Here is a 20,695-nt window from a genome sequence, read left to right as displayed (position 1 = left end):
GCAGAGTGAGGGAGTGGCAGGAGAGGAAGGAAGGCTGGCGCTGGTGGAGAGAGGGGGGGGGTTAGTAAAGAAGGAGGAGGAGGAGGAGGAGGATGAGGAGGGTGGGAGCTGAGCGTACCAGCGTGCGGCAGCAGTGACTAGGGAATCAGGTTTCTCAGAGTGGAGAGAGAGGGGAGGGAAGAGGAGGCTGAGCCAGATTTCCCTTCACACACTCCCAGTCTTTTAAAGCCCTGAGCTCAGCTAACAGTCCCTGGACTCTCCTTCAGTCTGGATCTCAGCGTGACTGGAGCACCTCCATGAGCCCTCTCTTTCATCGGCCAGCCACGGCACTCCTGCCCCTCAGTGTCTGAGGCCCTCCCTGGGAGAGCTGTACCACCTCTGGAGCTCTGACTCATAAGATCCCTGCTTTTTTGGTAAGTATAACTCTTTTTCTCTGTGAAGGAAACATGAATATTGTAGTTTGTCTGAGTGTTTCTGTCCCTCTTTGGCCGTCGGCTGTGCTGAAGTGATGCTTTTCTGTCTCGTATTACGACCTCTGGTTCTAATTTACTGTGCACAGCCCCCCCTCCCTGCCAGGATTAAGAGTTATATCTGGATTTTTATCGGACGGGCACTGCCCCTTCACTCTGTTTGTTGAATTCTTTGAATATTTGTATGCAGGGAAAAAAAAAAGTAATCAGTAAATACCACAAACACACTGTACAGTTTTAAGAATCAAAAGCAGACCAGAAGCACGATAAAAGTGGAAGCTGTTTACCCCCATTAGTCATGTCTTTGTGTGTTTTGTGTGTCTCTGTGTGTGTGTGTGTGTGGTCAGTTAACTCCCTGAAGAAAGAACTTGCCTTGTGTGACTCATCATGTGTCTCTCCAAAACAGTTCAGCATGGCCCCCCAAAATAAAACACGTGACCTAATTGCAACTTATAAAGTCTGAAGAACGACGGAGGGTGTGTCAAACTTTCAGCAGCAGAATCTGGATGGAAACAGGGAAAGCACTCAACATGAAAGGGCACATTAGTTTATGGAGCAAATAGCTGTGGAAAATAAGCCTCACTTTCATGGTCAGCCTGTTTCTTTCAGTGGTGGAGTGTGATATTAAACTGTGAAGCAACTGTGAATGCATTCCTCGCATCCCGTCAGTCATACTGTGGTGGGAGCTCTGTATCACAGGCTCTGAGAGGAGGCTGGCACGGAGGGCTGTAAAACAAGAAGAACCCAAGATTTGATCTTGTTGTTTCAGGGGACGGCGACAGGAAAGAATGGCTGCCGGACAGGAATACAGAGACACAGACGTTAGAAAGCTTTCCCTCTCAGGAAGCGTTTGATCCACGTTTATCAGTGGACGGCAGAGATAGCCGGAGATTATCAGTTTTCACAGATAAGCAGAGAGTTTGCAGTGCGTTTGTCTTGCTCTGTTTGGGTCTCTGTCGTTAATGACAAGGGCGTCAGGAAAATGTTGAGAATTCGTGTTTTTGTGCAGTAAAAATCAACTTGACATGTTTTATAAAGCAATGGTTTTATATGACTGAGTAGACACAGAATAGTTCCAACACTTCATGGTTTTCATCCAGATGTTAAAAACCACGTTCAGTCAAAAACATGTTCACGTTTTCGTTGAATGAAATCGTTGAGCTTCACTGTGTAGAATGATGTACGTGCATAGTTCAGTAGGTTTGAGGTTTTCATGCTTTAATGCTCAAAAATCACATCAGTTTTCTCATCCTGTCCAGCACTGCATACATTCATTATATTTTGTGATCTATTGCAGAAGAGAAATGACATTATATTAGCAGTTAATGTCATCAGATGTGGACTACTTCCATACTAAAAGGGACTTGTTATGCTTTTTCCAAGCTGGCTCAGGCGTGTGTGAGCTGACCAATCAGAGGAGACTTGGTATTCAGAAGGGGCTTCTGCTAGATGAAAAGTCAAGTTATTATGATACATCCTCTGGGAACCGTGAACACCAGATCTGATGGCAATCCATCCGCTCATTGAAATATTTACTGACTGGCTGACTGACAGACACGCTGACGCCAGCGTGGCTTAAAATAAATACACATGAAATCTCCCTTTTGTTGACGCCAAGTTTTTGTAGCGGTTTTCATTTCACAACAATCCCCAATTTTATAATCTGAGAGGGATTTCATAACAGTCACATGAGAATAAATCAAATTAAAGGGGCGAGCGCAGTCTGCTGACAGTGCAGATTTCTGCACACGCGCTGCAGGAGTTGCCGTGCACTCTCAGTCTGCTTTGTTGCCGATAATGAAAGAGTAAAGATTGATGGTGCGAGTGCATAAAGATTCAAACGCTGACTCATTCTGAAATTCTCGTCACAGTTAGTGTGTGTAGCCCACCGCATCCGTGCAGATCCCGTCAGCATCCTCTTTCTTTCCATCTGAAATGATCTTTGAAGGGATTCGTGTGTTCTGTTTGCCGGAGTTTCACGTTTCAGAAGTCGGGGTTCAGCAGAACTGGAGCTGGTAGGATTCAATATTCTGCTCAGGGATAGTTCAGTCACCTGCCAACACGGGGATCTGAGCCCAGAGAACATCAGCGGTTCCCTTCAGTCTGATGGTGCGAGACTCAACAAAATGGCTGCACGCAAAAACTCAAAATCTTGAAAGTATATCTGCCCAGTTTCCAGTCAAAACATCTCCTCACACTCAAGACAAAATCACCCGAATCACTGTTTCAGTCAGATAGAGGGACTTTGAAGTGCTACGGCTCTCTGAGAAACACTGACAGATTATGTATCCACAATCAATATTTAATATCAGAATAGCTTCTGCACATTTTTATTGGATGAAAAATCATCTGCTGCTATTTGTCAGAGCACTGGGAAACTCCTGAAGTCCAGCCTGTGTGACTGAGGCAGGTCACAGCCATGTTTACCTGATTCAGATTCACATGGGCAGATTGTTCAAACGTATTACAGGGAAGAAGAAAAAAAACTTCAACTTAATTGCTTTGTTTTAACTTGACTTTAAAATTTCACAACCACGAACCAGCAGGGAAGTCACGTCTAGACAATGGGAACTATTAATTTCCTTCCTTAAAAACAGATTTTTAGTTTCAGGTACAGCCGGTCCAGTGTGAACCTGCTCTTCATGAATACAAATCAAAAAGAAAGGAAGTTTTCAGTAATTGGGAGAGAGTGTTCTCATCAAACCCTCTGTGGACAGTTGAAGATAATGTTAAGCTGTCACTATTTGTATTTATGGATCGTTTGAGCGCATATAGAGCTTTCACAAAATGTGTTTTCTTCGAAACAGGTAGAAAGGAGACATCTGCTCACATCTGCTTCCTCTTAGCAGCATACTTCCTTGGAATGATTCAGGAATAACAATGGATCCTGAAAGCTCACGTGAGTGAATGTTATTTTCTCGGACTGTGATGTTGTTGCACGTTGTTTGAAAGTTCACGATCGCACAAAAGTTCAGTGAATCTTTAACAGCAGGATCATCGGAGCCGGTTGAATCCTCTCAACTTGTTACATGTCTCTGCGCAGGTATCCAAGATGATCCCCATGTCAAGGTGATGATGGCAGGGTCGACTCTGAGGAAAGTCAAGTCCCGATCGTGGAAGAAGCAGCGGCATTTCCGTCTCCTGGAGGACGGCCAGACCATCTGGTACAAGTCCAGATGGGCAGGGAGAGGCCACTCCACATGTGAGTGCAGAAAGATTGCACAGACGTGATATCTGTTGTTTTATCCGTGTGATTTACCCAGCCAATCTCAAATAACCCAAACTATATTAGGCTCACATTCCTTTAAATATTAACTTGAACACAACCAGCGGTTCTCTACTGGTTCTCCCTGGCTTCATATAAAGCTTTTTGTCTTTTGAACCCCAACATGGCACCTCACCTTATCCCCAGCTCTTCACAGTTCAGCTGGCCCAGAGCTGAAAGCATTCTTAAGACCCTTCGTGGGCCCAGGGGAAGGCAGCAGCTTTTTACACTGGCACAACCCAAAGTTTGCAGGATTATCTCCAATAAATCCACAATAACCTGATTTAGTATAATAGTTTAATCAGTTGGGTGAAGTACTACTTAGTTCAACATTTCTGGTAAATACACTCTCAAGTCTGTACGGTAAATATGAGGCTACAGCTGACAATAAGTCAACATTATCCACCAAACATCGTCTTCTAAAGCTCATTAATTAGCATGTTGTATCTCATCTCATCTAAGAGTCTACCACATAACCCCTCATAGAAAGGCAAAATTATGTTTTTGTACTTCTGTTATTGTGCTAATCGAACTAAAAACATTATAATGTGTTCATCCGTAGACAGACGCCTGCAGGTCGTTACGCTGAGCTGAACTAAACAGCTTCATGTTCCAGCTACATCACACAGATGTGAGTGATGCCTTTGGGACCATTCACCGTGCCCCAAAACCACAAGTTCACTCCACATCAATTGGTTACACATCACTTAATGAATTCTCAAATAATTTATGAACTTGTGTCACTATAGCGGGCTGCAATATCAAGCAAAGGGACGTTAATTATTGTGTACGTATTCCTAAATTAAGTTGTGCTTTATCAAATTGCTTCACAGTAGTTAACACACAGAAAACTGGATTAGGACCTGATAGAATCTTTGGGCCCTGAGCAGTTTATTCCAATTTAGTCCAGTATAAATGGCCTGATAGATTCACAACAGTGTTTCAAGATCAAGCCAAAGCTCTTTAAAGATTAAAAAACTTAATTAAATTGATGCAGAGTTACAACAGATTGGAAGGAAATTGGTGACGATAATTAGAAGATACTCAAATAAGTGATATTCAGTAATTGTTTCTAGGTATTTGTGAAAGTTTCAACAATGCCACCAGCCCGCAGGACTTAAAACACCCGAGCTTTTATCTAACCACAGTCTGATCATGTTTTAGTCTCCATCAGCGAGCTGGAGGTCGTGCGTGAGGGCCACCAGTCGGAGGTCCTGCTGAGCATCGCCGAGGAGTTCCCCGCCGACCTCTGCTTCACTTTGGTGTTTCACGGTCGCCAAGGCAACCTGGACCTCGTGGCGGACACGCCGGAAGAAGCCCGGGCCTGGATCCAGGGGGTCCGCAAGCTGATTCACAAGACTCAAACCATGGACGAGAAGGAGAGGCTAGACCAGTATCCTTTGCACCGGAGAAGGTCACTGCGTTCAGTATTCAGTGACAAACACTGACTCACTTCCTGTCCTCTCTCAGCAAAGCGCCAAAGTGCAAACAGCTGATCGTGAGAACACTTTCAGAAATTCCTGATGGGAAATCGAAGCGCTTTAAGTTATCAGTTACACTTCTGAGCTGGAGTTTTTCCTCAGCCTCTCCTCAGGTGGGTCTGGGACTGGTTTCAGAAAGCCGACAAAAACAAAGACGGGAAGATGACTTTCAAAGAGGTGAGGAAGCTGCTGAAGATGATGAACGTGGACATGAACGAGGAACACGCTCTGCACCTCTTCACGGTGAGTCCGTACTGTTTTCTGATGGGAAAAACTCGTACGGCAAGTGTGAACTACGTACTAAAAGTGAAATCTCCTTTATTCCCACAGATGGCTGACAAGTCGGACAGCGGCTCTTTGGAAATCGAGCAGTTCGTCCTCTTCTATAAGATGCTGACGCAGAGGGATGAGGTGTGGAAGGTGTTCCAGGATTACTCCGGGGATGGAGAGAAGCTGATGTTGGAGGAGCTGGAGAACTTCCTGAAGACAGAGCAGCAGGAGGGCGAGCAGAGTGTTCAGCACGCTCCCGAGCTGATCGACCGCTACGAACCATCCGACTCAGGTGAACACGGCCGTGACCTGCCTCAGTCACACAGGCAATCACCCGGTTATATACAAGCCCTAAAATACAGCAGCACATGTTTTTATCTTGCCTAAACTGCTGTGATATTAAATATTGATTGCAGATATAATAATCTCAGTTTTTCTCAGAGAGCAGTAGCACTTTCTTTTATTGCCTTGTGTGATTTAAACCTTCCTCATACGTTAATATGTGCGCAGTACATCTACTGTAGATCAGAAGAGGACAGTATTAGCAATGATAATGATAATGATGATGAAAGATGTGTCTGAGTTTTGAAGTCTTAATATTGATTAACCCACTTTTTCTTCAGGGTTGAATGTCCATCACCGCTCAATAACACATTATGTTACCACAGTCTGATATTTATGACGTCTTAAATCCAGTAAAATTGAAGAGTGAAGAGAAAAGCTGAGTCTGGTTTGGATGTGTGAGCCGTACTCCAGCACTTTGCTATGATATTGTTTTATATCTTATTGTTTTTTAAAGCATACATCAAATATGTATACATATATTTTTGTATTCCTAGCGTCCTAAATTAGTTGAGGGAACATTTTCTTTTCTACTTTTATTGGGTGTTTGATATTTGTACTAAGCACAGTTCCGCCGAGGCTGATGTGAACCTGTTTTACAGATATTTGGTCATAAATGAAAGTATTTAATAAGTGATTACAGTTTTACCCTCAAGTAAGCTCGAAAGTCTGAAGGGTTTGTATTGTGCTGTGTATATTGGGAGGATTTTTACTCAAAATCAATGGGGATGGGGAGAAACCAACTCTTGATGATTTTCCACAAATATCTGCACAAAGTTTTATATCAAAAGTTGTGAAGATTGTTCAGTCTGGACAAAAAAGGTGGACAGACTGCCGTCACGTAGGCTAAAAACCTGTTAGTCTTTTCTCATTGAACACTCATAGTGAATCTAACACATAATCAAAGTGTGTGACTGTCTTTCTTTCCAGTCTAGTTACATTTATTAGACTAAAGCAGATCAGCAAATACATGTGAGCACTTGAGTCAGCAGCCTTTTATTTAGAGTCACGAAACATTTATTGGAAATTCATTGTATGCACGATTATCAAAGTATCTACGGCCGATTAAATTTGGACTGTACGTTTGTTCCAACACCGTCCGTATCACACCGTCTGCGCAGCCAAGAAGCAAGGCGCCATGTCCTTCGATGGCTTCCAGATGTACCTCTGCTCACAGGAGGGCTCCATTTTCAAACCGGAGCATCGAGAGCTCCACCAGGACATGAGCCAGCCGCTCGGCCACTACTTCATCTCCTCCTCGCACAACACCTACCTGCTGGAGGACCAGCTGCGAGGACACAGCAGCCTGGAGGCATACATCCAGTGAGGGCACCTTTATTTATTCTCAGTACTCAGCACAGTTTAATCAAAAGATGAGAATTATTTATGAATAATTATATCATGAGCTGGGAGACACAGAGGGTTCATTTATAGAAGTTTGTCGAAATCCTCTTTTAGACCAGCAAAATCAACTAAATTTAATGTATTCGCAGATTGAAATGTGAACAAAACAATGATGTTAATGTACATTTGTGTGTGTGTGTGTGTGTGTGTGTGTGTGTAGGGCCCTGAAGAGAGGCTGTCGCTGTGTGGAGGTTGACTGCTGGGAAGGCGGCGACGGCGAACCCATCGTGTATCACGGTCACACGTTGACGTCCAAGATTCTGTTCAGAGACGTCATCTCAACGCTGAAAGAGTACGCCTTCAAGGTGAGCGCAGGTGTTTCGCTTTTTAAGGTTTGGACACAGAACAATTTCTCCCAGACATTTGTTACATTTGTCTTGAGGCAAGCATCCCTATAAAAACTGCTGAATCTATGTAATAACAAAGACACGGTTGATTAAAAAAAAAGATGTTACTGTTGATTTTGTTAATGGCTGTGAGTACAACAAATGGAATTCCATTCACAGAAACACAGATATAATGAACTCTATTTGTATAGGACTTTTCTCAACAGTGTTACATACTCGATCGATAAATCAGCATTTTGTACCAGCCAGTTCTGCCTTCACTGTCTCCGATAGTGAAGGCAGAACTGGTACAAACAGACTTGTAATAGACCTGGTTAATGACAGAGTAACAAATGTTATCAAGCCGAGTCTAAATCTCCTCTTCACGGTCACACACTGCCTCAAAAAAGTATATATTTTGGTTTTAATCGAACCAAAACCATTGCGAGCAGCGGAGAACGGGCCCAGATGGAGCAGCTGGTAACCTTCCTGCCCCTGGAAACACACGTACCCCTGCTGACTGACCTACATGGAAGACAACCAGGAAATTCTCACGTGTCTCCACTTCTATTTATCATCCCGCTGAAACTTTCCTACTCAACTCGAGAAAAATATCATGAAGAAAAGGTTTTGAAAGGTGGTGAAAAAGTATGCTCAAAGGCACAATATGTAACGTTCCCCAGCTGTCTAAAAAGGATCTTTGTTTCGCTTTAAAATCCCCTTTCGGACATTTTTCATGGTAATGTGTCTTCTCTTTCCTGTTGGACAGACGTCGGACTTCCCCGTCATCCTGTCTCTTGAGAACCACTGCGGTGTGGAGCAGCAGACCGTCATGGCCCGACACCTGAGTCAAATCTTGGGCGACACTCTGCTGACCACCCTGCTGGACGGGACGATCCCTCAGCAGCTTCCTTCTCCACAGGTATAAATTCAGTAGCGTCCTATGTGATGACTTCTGTTACTTAGTGATGAAAAGCTTTAAGGCAATATCCTGCTGTGATCTTGAGCGAAGCTTCGGTGGCATTAACAATTCAGAGGCATTTTTAAAGTCTTCCACTTCTACTAAAAGCGATACAGTAAACTTCCAAACTCTTTTCCATTAGGAGCACTTAGGACAATCAATGCTAACGTGAAGTAATGGCAGATAAATGCTACGAGGAATTCCATTGAGTATCTTGCCAATTAAATAGTGGCACATCGGTGCATTTAGTTAGAAGACGGGAAAGTGCAGGATGATGGAGCGCCCGAGTGAGTAGTCTGGGTATTGAGGACAACAAATAGCGGCTGAAATAACAGTAACGGATATCTTTTGGGCTTTCAGAAGAACAGAGGAACGCTACAGATGAGTTGGAGGCATTTATTACACATACCTCTCCAACCTGTGTGTGTCTGTGTTCATCGCAGGAGCTGAGGGGGAAAATATTGCTGAAAGCCAAGAAGATCGGCGGCCTGGAAGTGTGTCCGGATGGAACCCTGACAGATGAAGTCAGCGATGATGAAGAAATGCCCAACGATGAAGCCGAGAGCGCGTCTGCGGAAAACCCACCCGCTGAGTGTTCGAACCACGACGCAAAGGTAAGACGAGCTCGATACTTTTAAATCCAGCAGAGACCTCTAATAAGTTTTCCTTGCAGCGGAGCGGAGTGAAGGAAAACAGAAAGACAGAGACGTCAGGAGTGATAATGAAGACAGGAGTGGATGGAGACAGGAAACTGGGTTTGGACTTAAGAGACAGCGAGGCGAGACTGGAGCAAAGATAATGGGAAGAAACAGGAAGCGGCGATATTTAAGAGACAGATAGCGAAGTGAGAAAGAAAACAGCCTCCAGTGTGGGAAAAACAGACGTCGATATGAAGACATTCAACTCTGAAAGTCAACCAACGACGTGTTATTTTCAAGGCAGATCTGTGTGATGTTGCTTTTCACATTTAAAGCATGGACCCCTGGAAACAATTACATTATAACATTACATTACATACAGCATTATTATTATTATATACAGCATTATAATAATTGTCGAATGATTGTCCAAATTAAGCATAAAGTTACTCGACAGCTCTCTGCAGACTGGAGTCTCTGTCAACACTGACAAACAGGCAGATTTGTGTTATATATTCTCCTCTCCTCTACGAAACAACGCTTTTAAACACAAGAAAAGCAACAACTTAATGTGTAACGTTTGCCGAATTTACAAGAAGGCCCAAATACTGAAGAATGTATCACCGACAGAGTTATACAAGGTTTCTAAAGTGCCTCCTAACTCAACAACTCACAAAATTGAGAGATTTTATAAGGGAGTCTGGGGAATTTCCCTCCCTCTGCATCCCCTCGCTGTTGTCGACTGCAGTTGTTGTGGCTGCTTTGAACTGTAGTATGTTGGCATTCTCGTTTCGAGATATAAATTATCCTGGCCATTACAATTAATACAAAAAACATGAATGTGACACATTTACTACGACCTCATTGTATAGTCGGACCTCTCAAACTGTGGCTGACTTCCAGGATCCGGGACTCAAATGAACTAACCGTCAGTGCAGCTACAGCATCGCACTGCAAGGGCAATTAACTGGAAGCATTTGTGGCTTTATGATTCAATCAGAGTTGATGAGACAGAAGAGAAGGAATCCCGATAATCTTACCAGATGATAAGTAAGAGGCCAGTAATTCAATAATACTTGTCTGGTAATTTAACCCCCGCTACCATGAAATTACAACATGAGTAGAGTAATAATCTACCAGTAGTTTGTACTTAATTTAAACAAAAGAGCTAATATTCAATCACCGGAATAAATGTTAAGATAAATACGTTTCTGCAAACCACAGAAGAGTTCAAACTGACCGTTTCTTTATGTTCCAACTTGACGTTTGACTGGAGACAAACGATGTTGATGTTTTAGGCTGATGGGAGTAGGAGTTGTTTGTTGACTAATTTTGCATTTCATTTTCTTTTCTTTAGCAGAAGTCCAAGTCCAAACTGTCCAGGGAGCTGTCGGACCTGGTGGTTTACTGTAAGAGCGTGCACTTCCATGGCTTTGAGCAGGCGCGGTCGCACGGCAAATGCTACGAGATGTCCTCATTCTCTGAGTCCAAGGCCAAGAAGCTCGCTAAGGAAGCAGGTACTGTGAACAAAAGGGAACATGAGGTGTCAAACAATAGGTGGATGTTAATATTTTCTTTTTATATTATGGAATTATTTATAGCTGTCTGAGTCATAGTCAGGTGGACATTAGAAACACATAATTTCTCCTCTTCAGGGGCAGATTTTGTGCAGTACAACAGCAGGCAGCTGAGCAGGATTTACCCCAGTGGTCTCCGGACAGACTCCTCCAACTACAACCCTCAGGAGATGTGGAGCGTCGGCTGTCAGATAGGTGAGAGGAGGTCGCCTTCTGTATTCTGTAGACCTAAGTTCTCCTCTGAAATCACTCAAGTTTTCCTGTTTCCAGTCTTAATTGCAGAGTGTGAACCCGTTTAACATCAGATTTAGATCAATACGCTGTTATCTTTTTCAATTAATGCCCTGCATTGCATGAAGACAACTTTATTCTAAGGTGTCAGTTTAATTTGCCATATACGAGCTGCACTTCTATCATAGACTAAAACAAAATTTAATTGAATTAGGGATGAAAAACAACTCTACTGGACTAGATTCAGACTCCAAGTCTGGGAAACCATGTGATACAGCCAGCCTCAGTAAAAGACAGAAAAAGAATCACACCTAATCACATTATTTCATTTCTTCCTCCTTCCTCCCAAAGTGGCCTTGAACTTCCAGACGGCTGGTCTGGAGATGGATCTGAACGACGGGCTGTTTAGACAGAATGGCCGCTGTGGCTTCGTCCTCAAACCCGACTTCATGAGAGACGGACACACCCGGTTCAGCCCGGAGAAACCAGAGGAGCGGCAGGGCTACAAACCACGTCGATTATCCATACAGGTTCAGAAATACATTAAGGTCTAGCTGGTTTGTGGTTGCAGTGGGTCGCTGCTACTCTCAGGGTTTGCAGAGATGAACCTTGTGGTGGCTGTGTGCTTCTGCGAAAGTACAGTGAGTTTCTCTATCTAAAATGTGAATATGTTGTGTGTGTGTGTCAGGTGATCAGCGGGCAGCAGCTGCCGAAAGTGAATCAGAAAGAAGGCTCTATTGTCGACCCGCTGGTCAGGGTGGAGATCTATGGAGTGCCCCAGGACCAGAGCAAAGAAGAGACCAGTCACATTAACAACAATGGTGAGAGTGTGTTCGGTTGTTTCTGTTGAATAAAGATTTATCTATTTGAATAAGGACAGAGCTGAGATGTTAATGATCATCCAGTGTTGGAAAAAAATACCCCAAAGTCCAACTTGGATGAAAGTAAAGATAAAGTATAATTGTCACTTATATAACTCAAAAAAAGGAAAATTCAACAGTATACGAATAGGTTCCAAAGGGGACGTGGTATGAGTCTTATGGGCCACCCACATGGAAATGGTTTGCATCATTTTGGCCGATCGTCCAAATGGATCCTGTTTTTAAACCTGGTCTCAGGGTGGAAAAATTTGAAAATGCCGCCCTTGCGTTCTCGTTCGGACGGTGAATCCCCATACTTTGCGTATCAATGACGCCATCGCCCCACCCTTCGACCTCTAGCCTTCAACCTCTTAACCCCGTGACAACAACAACAATGGTGGACTACATGCTTGTGTTCGTGCCGCAGAAGATATTGAGCGTATTAGGGTTACTAGGGCAAAATATTCTTCTTCTTCTTGTGTTCTGTCTGTTTCTATATAGGGCACAAGCTTTATGCGCATGCTCCGACTCTTCTTCTCCGTTTTTGGTGAATTTGAAGCACCACCTATAGGCCTGGAATATGAATATGAAAGTGTGTTGAGTCGTTCATAGTCGTAAATATTTTTGAAACGATGCCAAGGAAGACGGGGAAAAAAAGATCGCCTTGGTACGTGTGGACATGGCCTTATACTGTATTAAACCTACATAAACACGAAAGCTCACTCTAAATGTGGACTAACTATGATGTTTCTAGGAATAACACCAACACGGCGATGTCAGATCAACCGTAACAATCAACACAATACGTGCCGGATTTCAGCTTGAATGCTAGTTCACATTCAAGTTACTTCAACAGTCACGTTACGAGAAACAAGCTACCAATGGAAGACAAAAAAAATGAGGTAACATGTCAAATGATGAGTAACCAAGGTTCTGTCTTAACCCATTTTTTTGAGCTGAGTCATATATGTGGATCCCTCCCTTATTGCAAGTGGAACAGTTGGTGATTCCAATATTTACTCACCTTTACTGACAACACAACCTCACAGTCCCCTCTAGTGGAGGCCCCCGGTGACATTAACACTGTCAGCTCCCTGGCTGTCTTGAATAGTAAGGCATGTGTTCATTTATATACATAGTTTGACCATATAAGGACCAGGATGTTAAGAAAACGTTGGACAAATTAAATCTAAAAAAAAGATGTTTGGAAATAAGTAAACGTGACCTCCCAGTTGAGTCATCCTCACTCTTCTACCTGCAGGTTTCAACCCCGTGTGGAACGAAACTTTAAATTTCGTCATCCACGTCCCTGAGCTGGCCCTGGTTCGCTTCGTGGTTGAGGACTACGACAAGGCGTCCAGGAACGACTTCATCGGACAGTTCACTCTTCCGTTCACGTGCGTCCAACCAGGTGAGGGAAAGCACTCGCACTGAAAACATCAAATCCCACGAGAACTATCGGTTCACTTTGGAATCTTTGTCTCATACAAAATTCCTCTCCACGTTTGTCTCCTTTGCCAGGATATCGTCACATACACCTGCTGTCTAAAGACGGAACAGCGATCCCTCCATCCTCCCTCTTTGTCAACATCAGCATCTCAGAGCTCACATGAAGCAGTCAAATCCGAGGACATAAACCAGAGATGCTCCTGTGTCTGCATTTCCCCCCGATGAAGGATGAGCTCAGCATGCACTAATCCTTTTATCTGGTGTTTAGTTTTTGCAAGGTTAAAGTAGGATAGTGGAAAAAATATATATATCGAACATTCCCCACTAATTTAAAATAGCATCAGCAGGAAACATGTCAGAAAACCAACTAGTAAGAAACAGATGCCGTCCAGGTAAAGATGTCTGCCTGTATTTATTTGTTCTTTTGTCAAACGTGTGCAATTCTCAACGCCACTTTTTATGGAAATATCGCCTGAAGGCTTTTCAGTGTTCACTGTGTATGAATGAAGAAACATGAAGGACTGCTGCATGTCTGAATTACATCGTTGTTTGCCTTTACATGTTAGCGTCACCAGGAAACACCTGAAAGTGTCCGGCCCACAGTTTTAGGGTCACATTGCCAAATATCAGTATTATTAACCGACTGTTATACAGTGCTCATAGATTTGCATCATGTTCTACGATTACGTGCCTGCCTGAGTTATTTCTAACGACTGATGTACAAATTTGAGGAGGTCATGTTGTTAATGTATATGTTCCTGTTAAAGTGTTTTAAAAAACGTGCAATACATTTTCTGAAAGAAGTCAAATTCATCATAAACAAACTCATTTATTGTTTAAGTTGATCGCCTCACTCTTTTTTTTTACAGCACACACATTCCTCTCGATCCACTTTCCAGCACTTAAGTGTGCTGATTTGATATTCACAGCACAGTAAAATCAGGTGGTCAAATATTAACATGCATGAACGTCCGCTTCCTTTTTGGCGCCGACTGACAACAGCATCTACTGTGTCGTCTCTTTATTGTTTTGTATCGCCATCTTCCTCTTCAGCAGCCCCCTCCTCCTCCTCCTCCACTGCTCTCTCATCCAGCGTCCCCTCCAGGGCCTCCTTCAGGGTCAGGCTGCCCGCCTCAGAGTCCCTCACCACCCCTTCCTCCACTGACACCTCTGGGTGGTGCCTCTGTAAATGCTTCACCACCTGGAACTTCTGCTTGGCTCTGTAGGAGCAGTGACGGCAGCAGAACGGCTGCTGCTTGGTGTGCGACAGGTAGTGATGTCTGAGGCCGGCGGGCCACCTGAAGGCCTTCTGGCAGAGGCCACAGGCGTACGGCCGATCGTCGCTGTGTTGACGCTGGTGGGTCTTCAGGATGAAACTAGTCTTGAAGGCTTTGCCGCATTTCTCGCAGACGTAAGGGCGAGCTTCACAGTGCTGCGTGTCCCGGTGGGCACGGAGAGCGTCGGCTCTGTTAGTGCGGTAGTCACAGTCGTCACAGGCGTAAGGCTTGTCCCCTGCAGAGGAAGAGTTCATGTTTATATCAAGCAGCATTTAATCTACACTCACAAAAGCAAATGTAAAAAGCAGGTAGCCTTTACTCGAAGAGATGCAGTGATAATCTGTTGATATGCACCTGATTGGTGCTATTAATCTGCAGATAAGATGACATTCACAGATGGCTGGTGTTTATCTTTTGTTTCACATCAATTTTGCGCTAAAACATTGACGAGCTACTGGCTCCTGACATCCCTGCCATCGGTTTATAATGCTGTAAGCTAAATACTGTTTGAGTGGGTAGTTATAGCTGTTACCTTTTCATGTGAAATAAGGTTATATTAAAGATGATTTCATACATTTGTGTGATTGAATTTGTCGTCTTTCAGAAAGTGTAATGATGGGCTGAATGACTTAAAACAGTTCAGTTATTTTTTTGCCACAAAAGGCGGAATAAATAACATCAAAGGCAAAATAAACAACAAAAATACACAACAGCGTCTCACTGGTTATCTGCCAAATTGATATTCTAAACATTGTCGCGTCCCAGAATTTCACAATGTGTTCATCTATTATCACTAATCTTGGGAAATTTGGCTGAGCATTATTATATATTCACAAAACTATCCTGCGTGAACATTTGGAACAAAAAAAAGTTCCCTAATCAAAATGTAATGATCAGCCTTTACATCCTGCTGATACCTGTGTGTTTGGTCATGTGGTACTTCAGCTGCGTCGCCCACTTGCATTTGTAGCCACACTGTGGACAGAGGTACTTCTTCTCCTCCTGGTGAACCCTCATGTGAAGCTGAGAAACAAACAAAAAAAAGAAGACAAATCAAAGAACATTTATCATTTTTGTTATAAGCTTGTCTCAAAGTGATATTATTGGATATCTCCCTTGTATAATATTTCAGTTCCTCTCCTACTTATCTGACAAGAAGCTTAAATGAGGTTAAACCACTGAACTAAGAGGAGGACAAATCTAAAGCTATCCTAGCTACCAACTGAAGAAATAGTTTGAGAAATGTGCTTAATCGCTTTCTCGCCAAAAGTTAGATGATCTCCACTCCGATGTCTGTCGCCTACGACATGCAGCTGGTTAGCTCAGCTTGGCGTAAAGATGGAACAGGTGGAAACAACTCTGTCTAAAGGTATTATATTTCTTTTCCGGGCACAGCAACTTTCTGGATTCTCTGGCACAAAACCACGTGTGATTATGACTCGTCAGTCTTTGGACAGAGACAACAGGCAATCTTTATGCAAAGCTTACCATCTCCTGGTTAATGTTTGATAAGTTAGGAGAGCGGTATCAATCTTCTCATCAATTGCTTATAAAAGATCTGACAATATATTGGCAGATATTGATGTTTTTTTACTCATCATATGGACATGATTATAACTATCTCTTAATTGTGACATGGATATGCACCAATATTCCTATCAAGTAAACAAAAATGGCTTGTATTATCTTACAAGTGATAAACTCATCCTCTAAACTTTGAGCTTACCTTGAGCCTGGATGGATCCGTGCAGGTGTAGCTGCACTGCTCACAGCTGTAAGGCTTCTCCCCGGTGTGTATCCGAATGTGCCACGTGATCTTCTGCTTGTTCCTGGTTGAATACTCGCAGTCGGTGCATTTGTACAGCCTCTTGCCTCCGTGTGAACGGAGGTGCTGCTCTAACACCAGCTGATGCCGACAGGCAAACTGACAGGTGCTGCACTTGAGAGGCTTGTCCTCTGGTGATCCCTCCTCGTGTTCGTTCAGAAGGTGTTGAGCTAACAGTTGCCTGGTTTTGGAGGCGAACGGGCACAGCTGACACTGATGAGACAGGTGTGTTCTCTGATGGAGTAAAAGACTTTCCTTCGTCTTGAAAGACTCCTGGCAGGTGGTGCACTTCACCTGAGAGTGCTTGCTCTCTTGGTGGGTCTTCAGCGTGACCTCGCTGCTGCACGTGTAGTCACACTGCTTACATGAGAAACACACCTGGAGCTGGTGCACGCGCTTACAGTGGTTTCTTAGAGCCACTTCTGAACTAAACTGAGCTTCACAGTGAGTGCAAGCATGGTGCAGCTCCCCCGTGTGGCATCTGAGGTTGTGCCGTCTCACGTCGTCCAGCGTGTAGCCGCTGAAGTCACAGAGCGAGCAGAAGTGCGTCGGTTGTTTGTCATGGATTCGCATCTTGTGCTGCCGCAGTTTGGTCAGAGCTCCAAACGTCTTTTCACATATATCACAGCTGTGCCGACCGATCCCTGTGTGAAGAGACTCGTGCTCTTCCAGGCGGTAACGCCTTGTGGTGCTGAAAGGACAGTAACGACAACGATGGGGTCGAGCACCTTTGTGCTTGAGCGCGACATGTTGGGCCATGCATCGATCTTGCTTGCAGGTGAAGGTACAGTGCTGGCAGTGTAAACGTTTAGGTTTAGAAACACCAGCTTTTTTCTTCTTATGGACAAACAGGGTGTGACGAGTCAAAGACATCTTAGATTTGGCTACAAATGAACACATGGTGCACTGGACTTCACCCGGCTTCAAGCAGCCTCTCTTTTCATGACTGTCTAAAGCCCTTTTCTGATTGCACTTAAACGCACAGTTTGGACAAGAGAAGATCTGATGTTTGGCAGGAACTTTCCCAGTTCTTTCATTGCTCTCTTCCACAGATTCCTCTCTTGCTCTGTCCGACTCGTCACCACACTCATGGTCCAGTTCTGAAATGATCTGACTCTCTCTTTTCCTTCGGGTTTTCCTGCAGGTTGAGAGATGCCGTTCAACTATCGCGACCTTGACTGATACAAAATTACACAGCTTGCATTTGAATTTCCCGTCTTTTTCCGTGTAAAGGGACTGCAGAGGAACATTTGCAGATACTTGCTTTTTTGTCTGACTTTTGTTTGGCTGGTGTTCTGATACACTCGATGTGAAAGCGTCATGAACAAAGTTTTTACAGTTTGTTAAATTAGATGAATGTGCTTCCGCTTCTTGTTGATGAATTTCCTGATCATGTGAATCTTTTGGAATCCTTTTTTGTGAGGACAGACTGGAATTTGCTCCCTCATCCAGTTCTTTGGATCCTTCCAGACTTACAGTAGAGTTGTCCTCCGTAGCCAAAGATGTATTTGAATTGCCAACAAACATCCTTCTTTTTCGAGGTAGAGCTGGACACTTCTTTGCGAGGTGGCTATCAATTCCTCGTTTCTGTTTGAACTGTGCACCACAGGCCTGGCACTTGTGACCCTTCGTCCTACCGTGGCACAAAGCCTGGAGGTGGTACTTTAAAGCGCTCTCCTTGTTGGTAATGTAAGAGCATTTGTCACAGCGATAAACGTCTTTTGTCGGCACCACGAGCATCTGCACCCGTCCCTCCAAAACCATGGCTTCTGCTTGGTCCTTGTCGTGCTTCTTCATGGCTTTCAGACGGCGCTCGGATTCTAACGGCTGATTTTGCTCGGATGTTAAAGTCGAACTGAATGTTGAACCATCGTTCTCCTCCTCAGGTGCTTGAGACTGACACTCCCCAGGCTCAACTGGCTGAGGCTCGCAGGTGTCGTCCAAGTCACTCTGTTCACATTCTGCATCCGCCAGAGCTACATCGCCTTCCTCTGATGAAGCAGTCGAGACGTCTGCCTTCTCCTGTGATACCTCAGACTCATTACAGTTTAAATTGGGTGAACTTGAAGTTGGATTTATGCTATTTTCTTCCTCATTTTGCACAGACGGCATCTGATACTCGGTGGTTGATAGTGTCGTTAAAACAAGTGTACAGTACTCCTCAGGACTGTTCGCAGGCGGAGGACTATCTGAAACACCTTCGTTAACAGCCTCCGGAGGAACTACATCAAAACCATCCACAGAACCAGCCACAGTTTCTTTGCTAGCACTGGGATCTGCGTCAGACTTTTCTCCTCGAGGCTCTTCAGCAGCCGACTGTTCAGGCTGCTCATGAGCCGTCAAGGGCTTGTTGTAGAAATCCTGCAAGATCTCAGAAGAGTTCCTCTCCTTCTCCTTTGCGGTGTAGTTCTCCAGCCATGCTTTGTCTCCCGGCACGTAGCCATGAGCCTTCCTCTTGTGCAGGAAGAGGCTGATGCTGCTGAAGGAGGAATAGAAGCAGAGGGCACACCGGAACTCTTTGAGCTTGGTGTGTTTGCAGTTCTCGTGGTTTTGAAGGGCTTGTCTGTAGCAGGAAGTGTACGTGCAGTATTTGCATTTATAGACAGACGGTTGTTTGTCTTCCCCAGAATGTTTGGCCAACATGTGATTTCGAAGCTCATATTTTCGCTTGCAGGCGTAAGCGCAGATCTCACACATGAGCGTTTTGGCCTGATGTCGTAATTTGTGGCTGTTCAGCTGGTCCATGCGATGGCAGCGGTAAGGGCACTGGTCACACTGATACCTGGGAGGGGAGACGGGAAGTTTAGTAACAACAACAGTGTATAGAAAAATGCAAAATAGAGTGGTAATTTCCCCCAACCGTCATGCAATTCCTCTCTAATTCGTGTGTGTGCTGTTAGTTACAGCATCATCTTCAGCAGCAAACACGTCATGATTTTTGATTTCTCAGTCTGTGGCAAACGAGGGATGAAAACAGAACCAACAGTTGTATGAGAAACTACAGAAGTGTCTACCTGAGGTCTCCAGCATGTTTCCTCATGTGGACATTCAGATAGTGTTTCCATTTAGTCACATATCCACATTCAGCACACATGAAGTTCTTGTCGTCTGAGTGAGTGAGCATGTGCTTGGAAAGGTAAGACTCATCTCGACACCTGAAGTCACACAGGCTACACTTGTGAGGCTTCTCACCTATTACAAGGAGAAAAAAAAGACACAATGAGCAGCTCTTACAACACCAATGGTAAAAAAAGATCAGAAGAGATTACAATGGTACACATCTGTTCCCTCCTCACCGCTGTGCATCAGCATGTGTCTCTTCAGGCCGCGTTTGTGTGACGTCACGTAGCTGCACTGAGAGCAGCGGTGGATCTTCTCAGTGGCGTGCAAATGTCCAATGTGCTGCTCAAACTCCACGGGGTTAAATGTGACGAAGGAGCAGAAATCGCAGCACAGCTCGTCGTTTCCAGGGTGACCGAGCCGCTGGTGCTGGAGGAAGACGGCCTTATTGGAGCAGGAGAAGTCACACTGTGAGCAGTGGTAGGCGAGGTGTGTCCGGTAATGAGCCTCCATGTCCGACTCGCTTTGGAAGACGGCACCGCAGGCGTGATGGCGACACTCTAGCGCCTGGACCCCGTGTACTTCAGAAGTGTGTTTGAGAAGTTCTTTGCGTGAAGAACTCTGGAAAGAACAGCCCTCTTGAAAGCAGGCCAGTGGCTCGCTGTCTGGCAGGACGTTGTGCGTCTTCATGTGAGCCTTGAGCAGCCTGCTCTGTCTGAAGCTTTGAGCACAGGTTGGACAAGGATAGCTGCGACCGTCTCCGTCCCCCCCCGCCACTTCGGCGTGCACGCTGACGAGGTGGCGGCGGATTGCGTTTTGCTCCACGGCCGCGTACTCACACAGGTGGCAGCGGTGGACCTTCTCGCCCGCCTCACGGAGTCTGTGGATGCGTAGCTTGCTCTTGCTGGTGAAGTGACGCTTGCAGGTGGGACACTGGAGGCTGGGGTCGGGGAAATGTAGGTGGAGGTGCTCCTGCAGGTGGGAGCGCATCTTGAAGCAGCGCCGGCATTTGGGGCAGGTGTGGGTGCGATAGATGTGCTCAGATCCCTCTGCAAGGTAATCTGAAGGACAACCACACAGAAATAATGTAAAAACAGGACACACCGTAATGACTACAGCCACGGACAATCAAAGATGATCCTGAAAATGCCATCGGCCTGGTGTGTCAGGGTCTTAGCAGACCACTTATATGGAAGAACTCAAGTTCTCTGTCACTCCTCTGTGCTTTATTATTTCCTTTATTTGAATTTTACTCTGCT

The 20,695-nt window shown here is 44.6% G+C and overlaps 2 protein-coding genes across 6 annotated transcripts in view; one reads left to right on the top strand and one right to left on the bottom strand.

Annotated features, from left to right (window-relative positions):
* Positions 1-105: 105 nt before the first annotated feature.
* Positions 106-14,114, top strand: plcd4b (phospholipase C, delta 4b). 5 transcript variants are annotated; one of them, XM_030427896.1, is made up of 16 exons: positions 106-417; positions 3,282-3,369; positions 3,514-3,672; positions 4,900-5,128; positions 5,330-5,459; positions 5,547-5,778; positions 6,950-7,151; positions 7,393-7,537; positions 8,328-8,480; positions 8,963-9,133; positions 10,518-10,674; positions 10,813-10,929; positions 11,317-11,495; positions 11,654-11,786; positions 13,087-13,236; positions 13,347-14,114. In XM_030427896.1, exons 2-16 carry the CDS (start codon positions 3,351-3,353, stop codon positions 13,436-13,438), a joined length of 2,268 nt encoding a protein of 755 aa, XP_030283756.1. In that variant the 5' UTR covers positions 106-417; positions 3,282-3,350; the 3' UTR covers positions 13,439-14,114. The 5 variants fall into 5 exon arrangements, with proteins under 5 accessions (XP_030283756.1, XP_030283754.1, XP_030283753.1 ...); XM_030427894.1 differs by having other exon boundaries at positions 107-413; positions 10,515-10,674; XM_030427893.1 differs by having other exon boundaries at positions 107-413; positions 3,278-3,369; positions 10,515-10,674.
* The window catches only part of znf142 (zinc finger protein 142), an 8,766-nt gene continuing 2,158 nt past the window's right edge, over positions 14,088-20,695 (bottom strand). The window contains exons 5-9 of the mRNA XM_030427837.1: positions 19,673-20,497; positions 19,391-19,568; positions 16,278-19,158; positions 15,469-15,574; positions 14,088-14,786 (exon numbers count right to left, since the gene is read on the bottom strand). Coding sequence (XP_030283697.1) covers positions 14,296-14,786; positions 15,469-15,574; positions 16,278-19,158; positions 19,391-19,568; positions 19,673-20,497 — 4,481 coding nt within the window. The 3' untranslated portion in view covers positions 14,088-14,295. The remainder of the gene's footprint in view (positions 14,787-15,468; positions 15,575-16,277; positions 19,159-19,390; positions 19,569-19,672; positions 20,498-20,695) is intronic.

The sequence above is a fragment of the Sparus aurata genome, chromosome 9, assembly GCF_900880675.1.
Source record: "Sparus aurata chromosome 9, fSpaAur1.1, whole genome shotgun sequence".
Classification (NCBI taxonomy): domain Eukaryota; kingdom Metazoa; phylum Chordata; class Actinopteri; order Spariformes; family Sparidae; genus Sparus; species Sparus aurata.
Note: the sequence above shows the minus strand (reverse complement) of the source record. Positions and strands in the feature narration are given on the sequence as shown.

Bases quoted from the DNA above. Each gene is read 5' to 3' on its own strand.
- plcd4b (XM_030427894.1), top strand. The intron at 10,675-10,812 runs GTACTGTGAACA...TCTCCTCTTCAG, and splicing joins GAAGCTCGCTAAGGAAGCAG to GGGCAGATTTTGTGCAGTAC. The intron at 11,787-13,086 runs GTGAGAGTGTGT...TTCTACCTGCAG, and splicing joins CAGTCACATTAACAACAATG to GTTTCAACCCCGTGTGGAAC.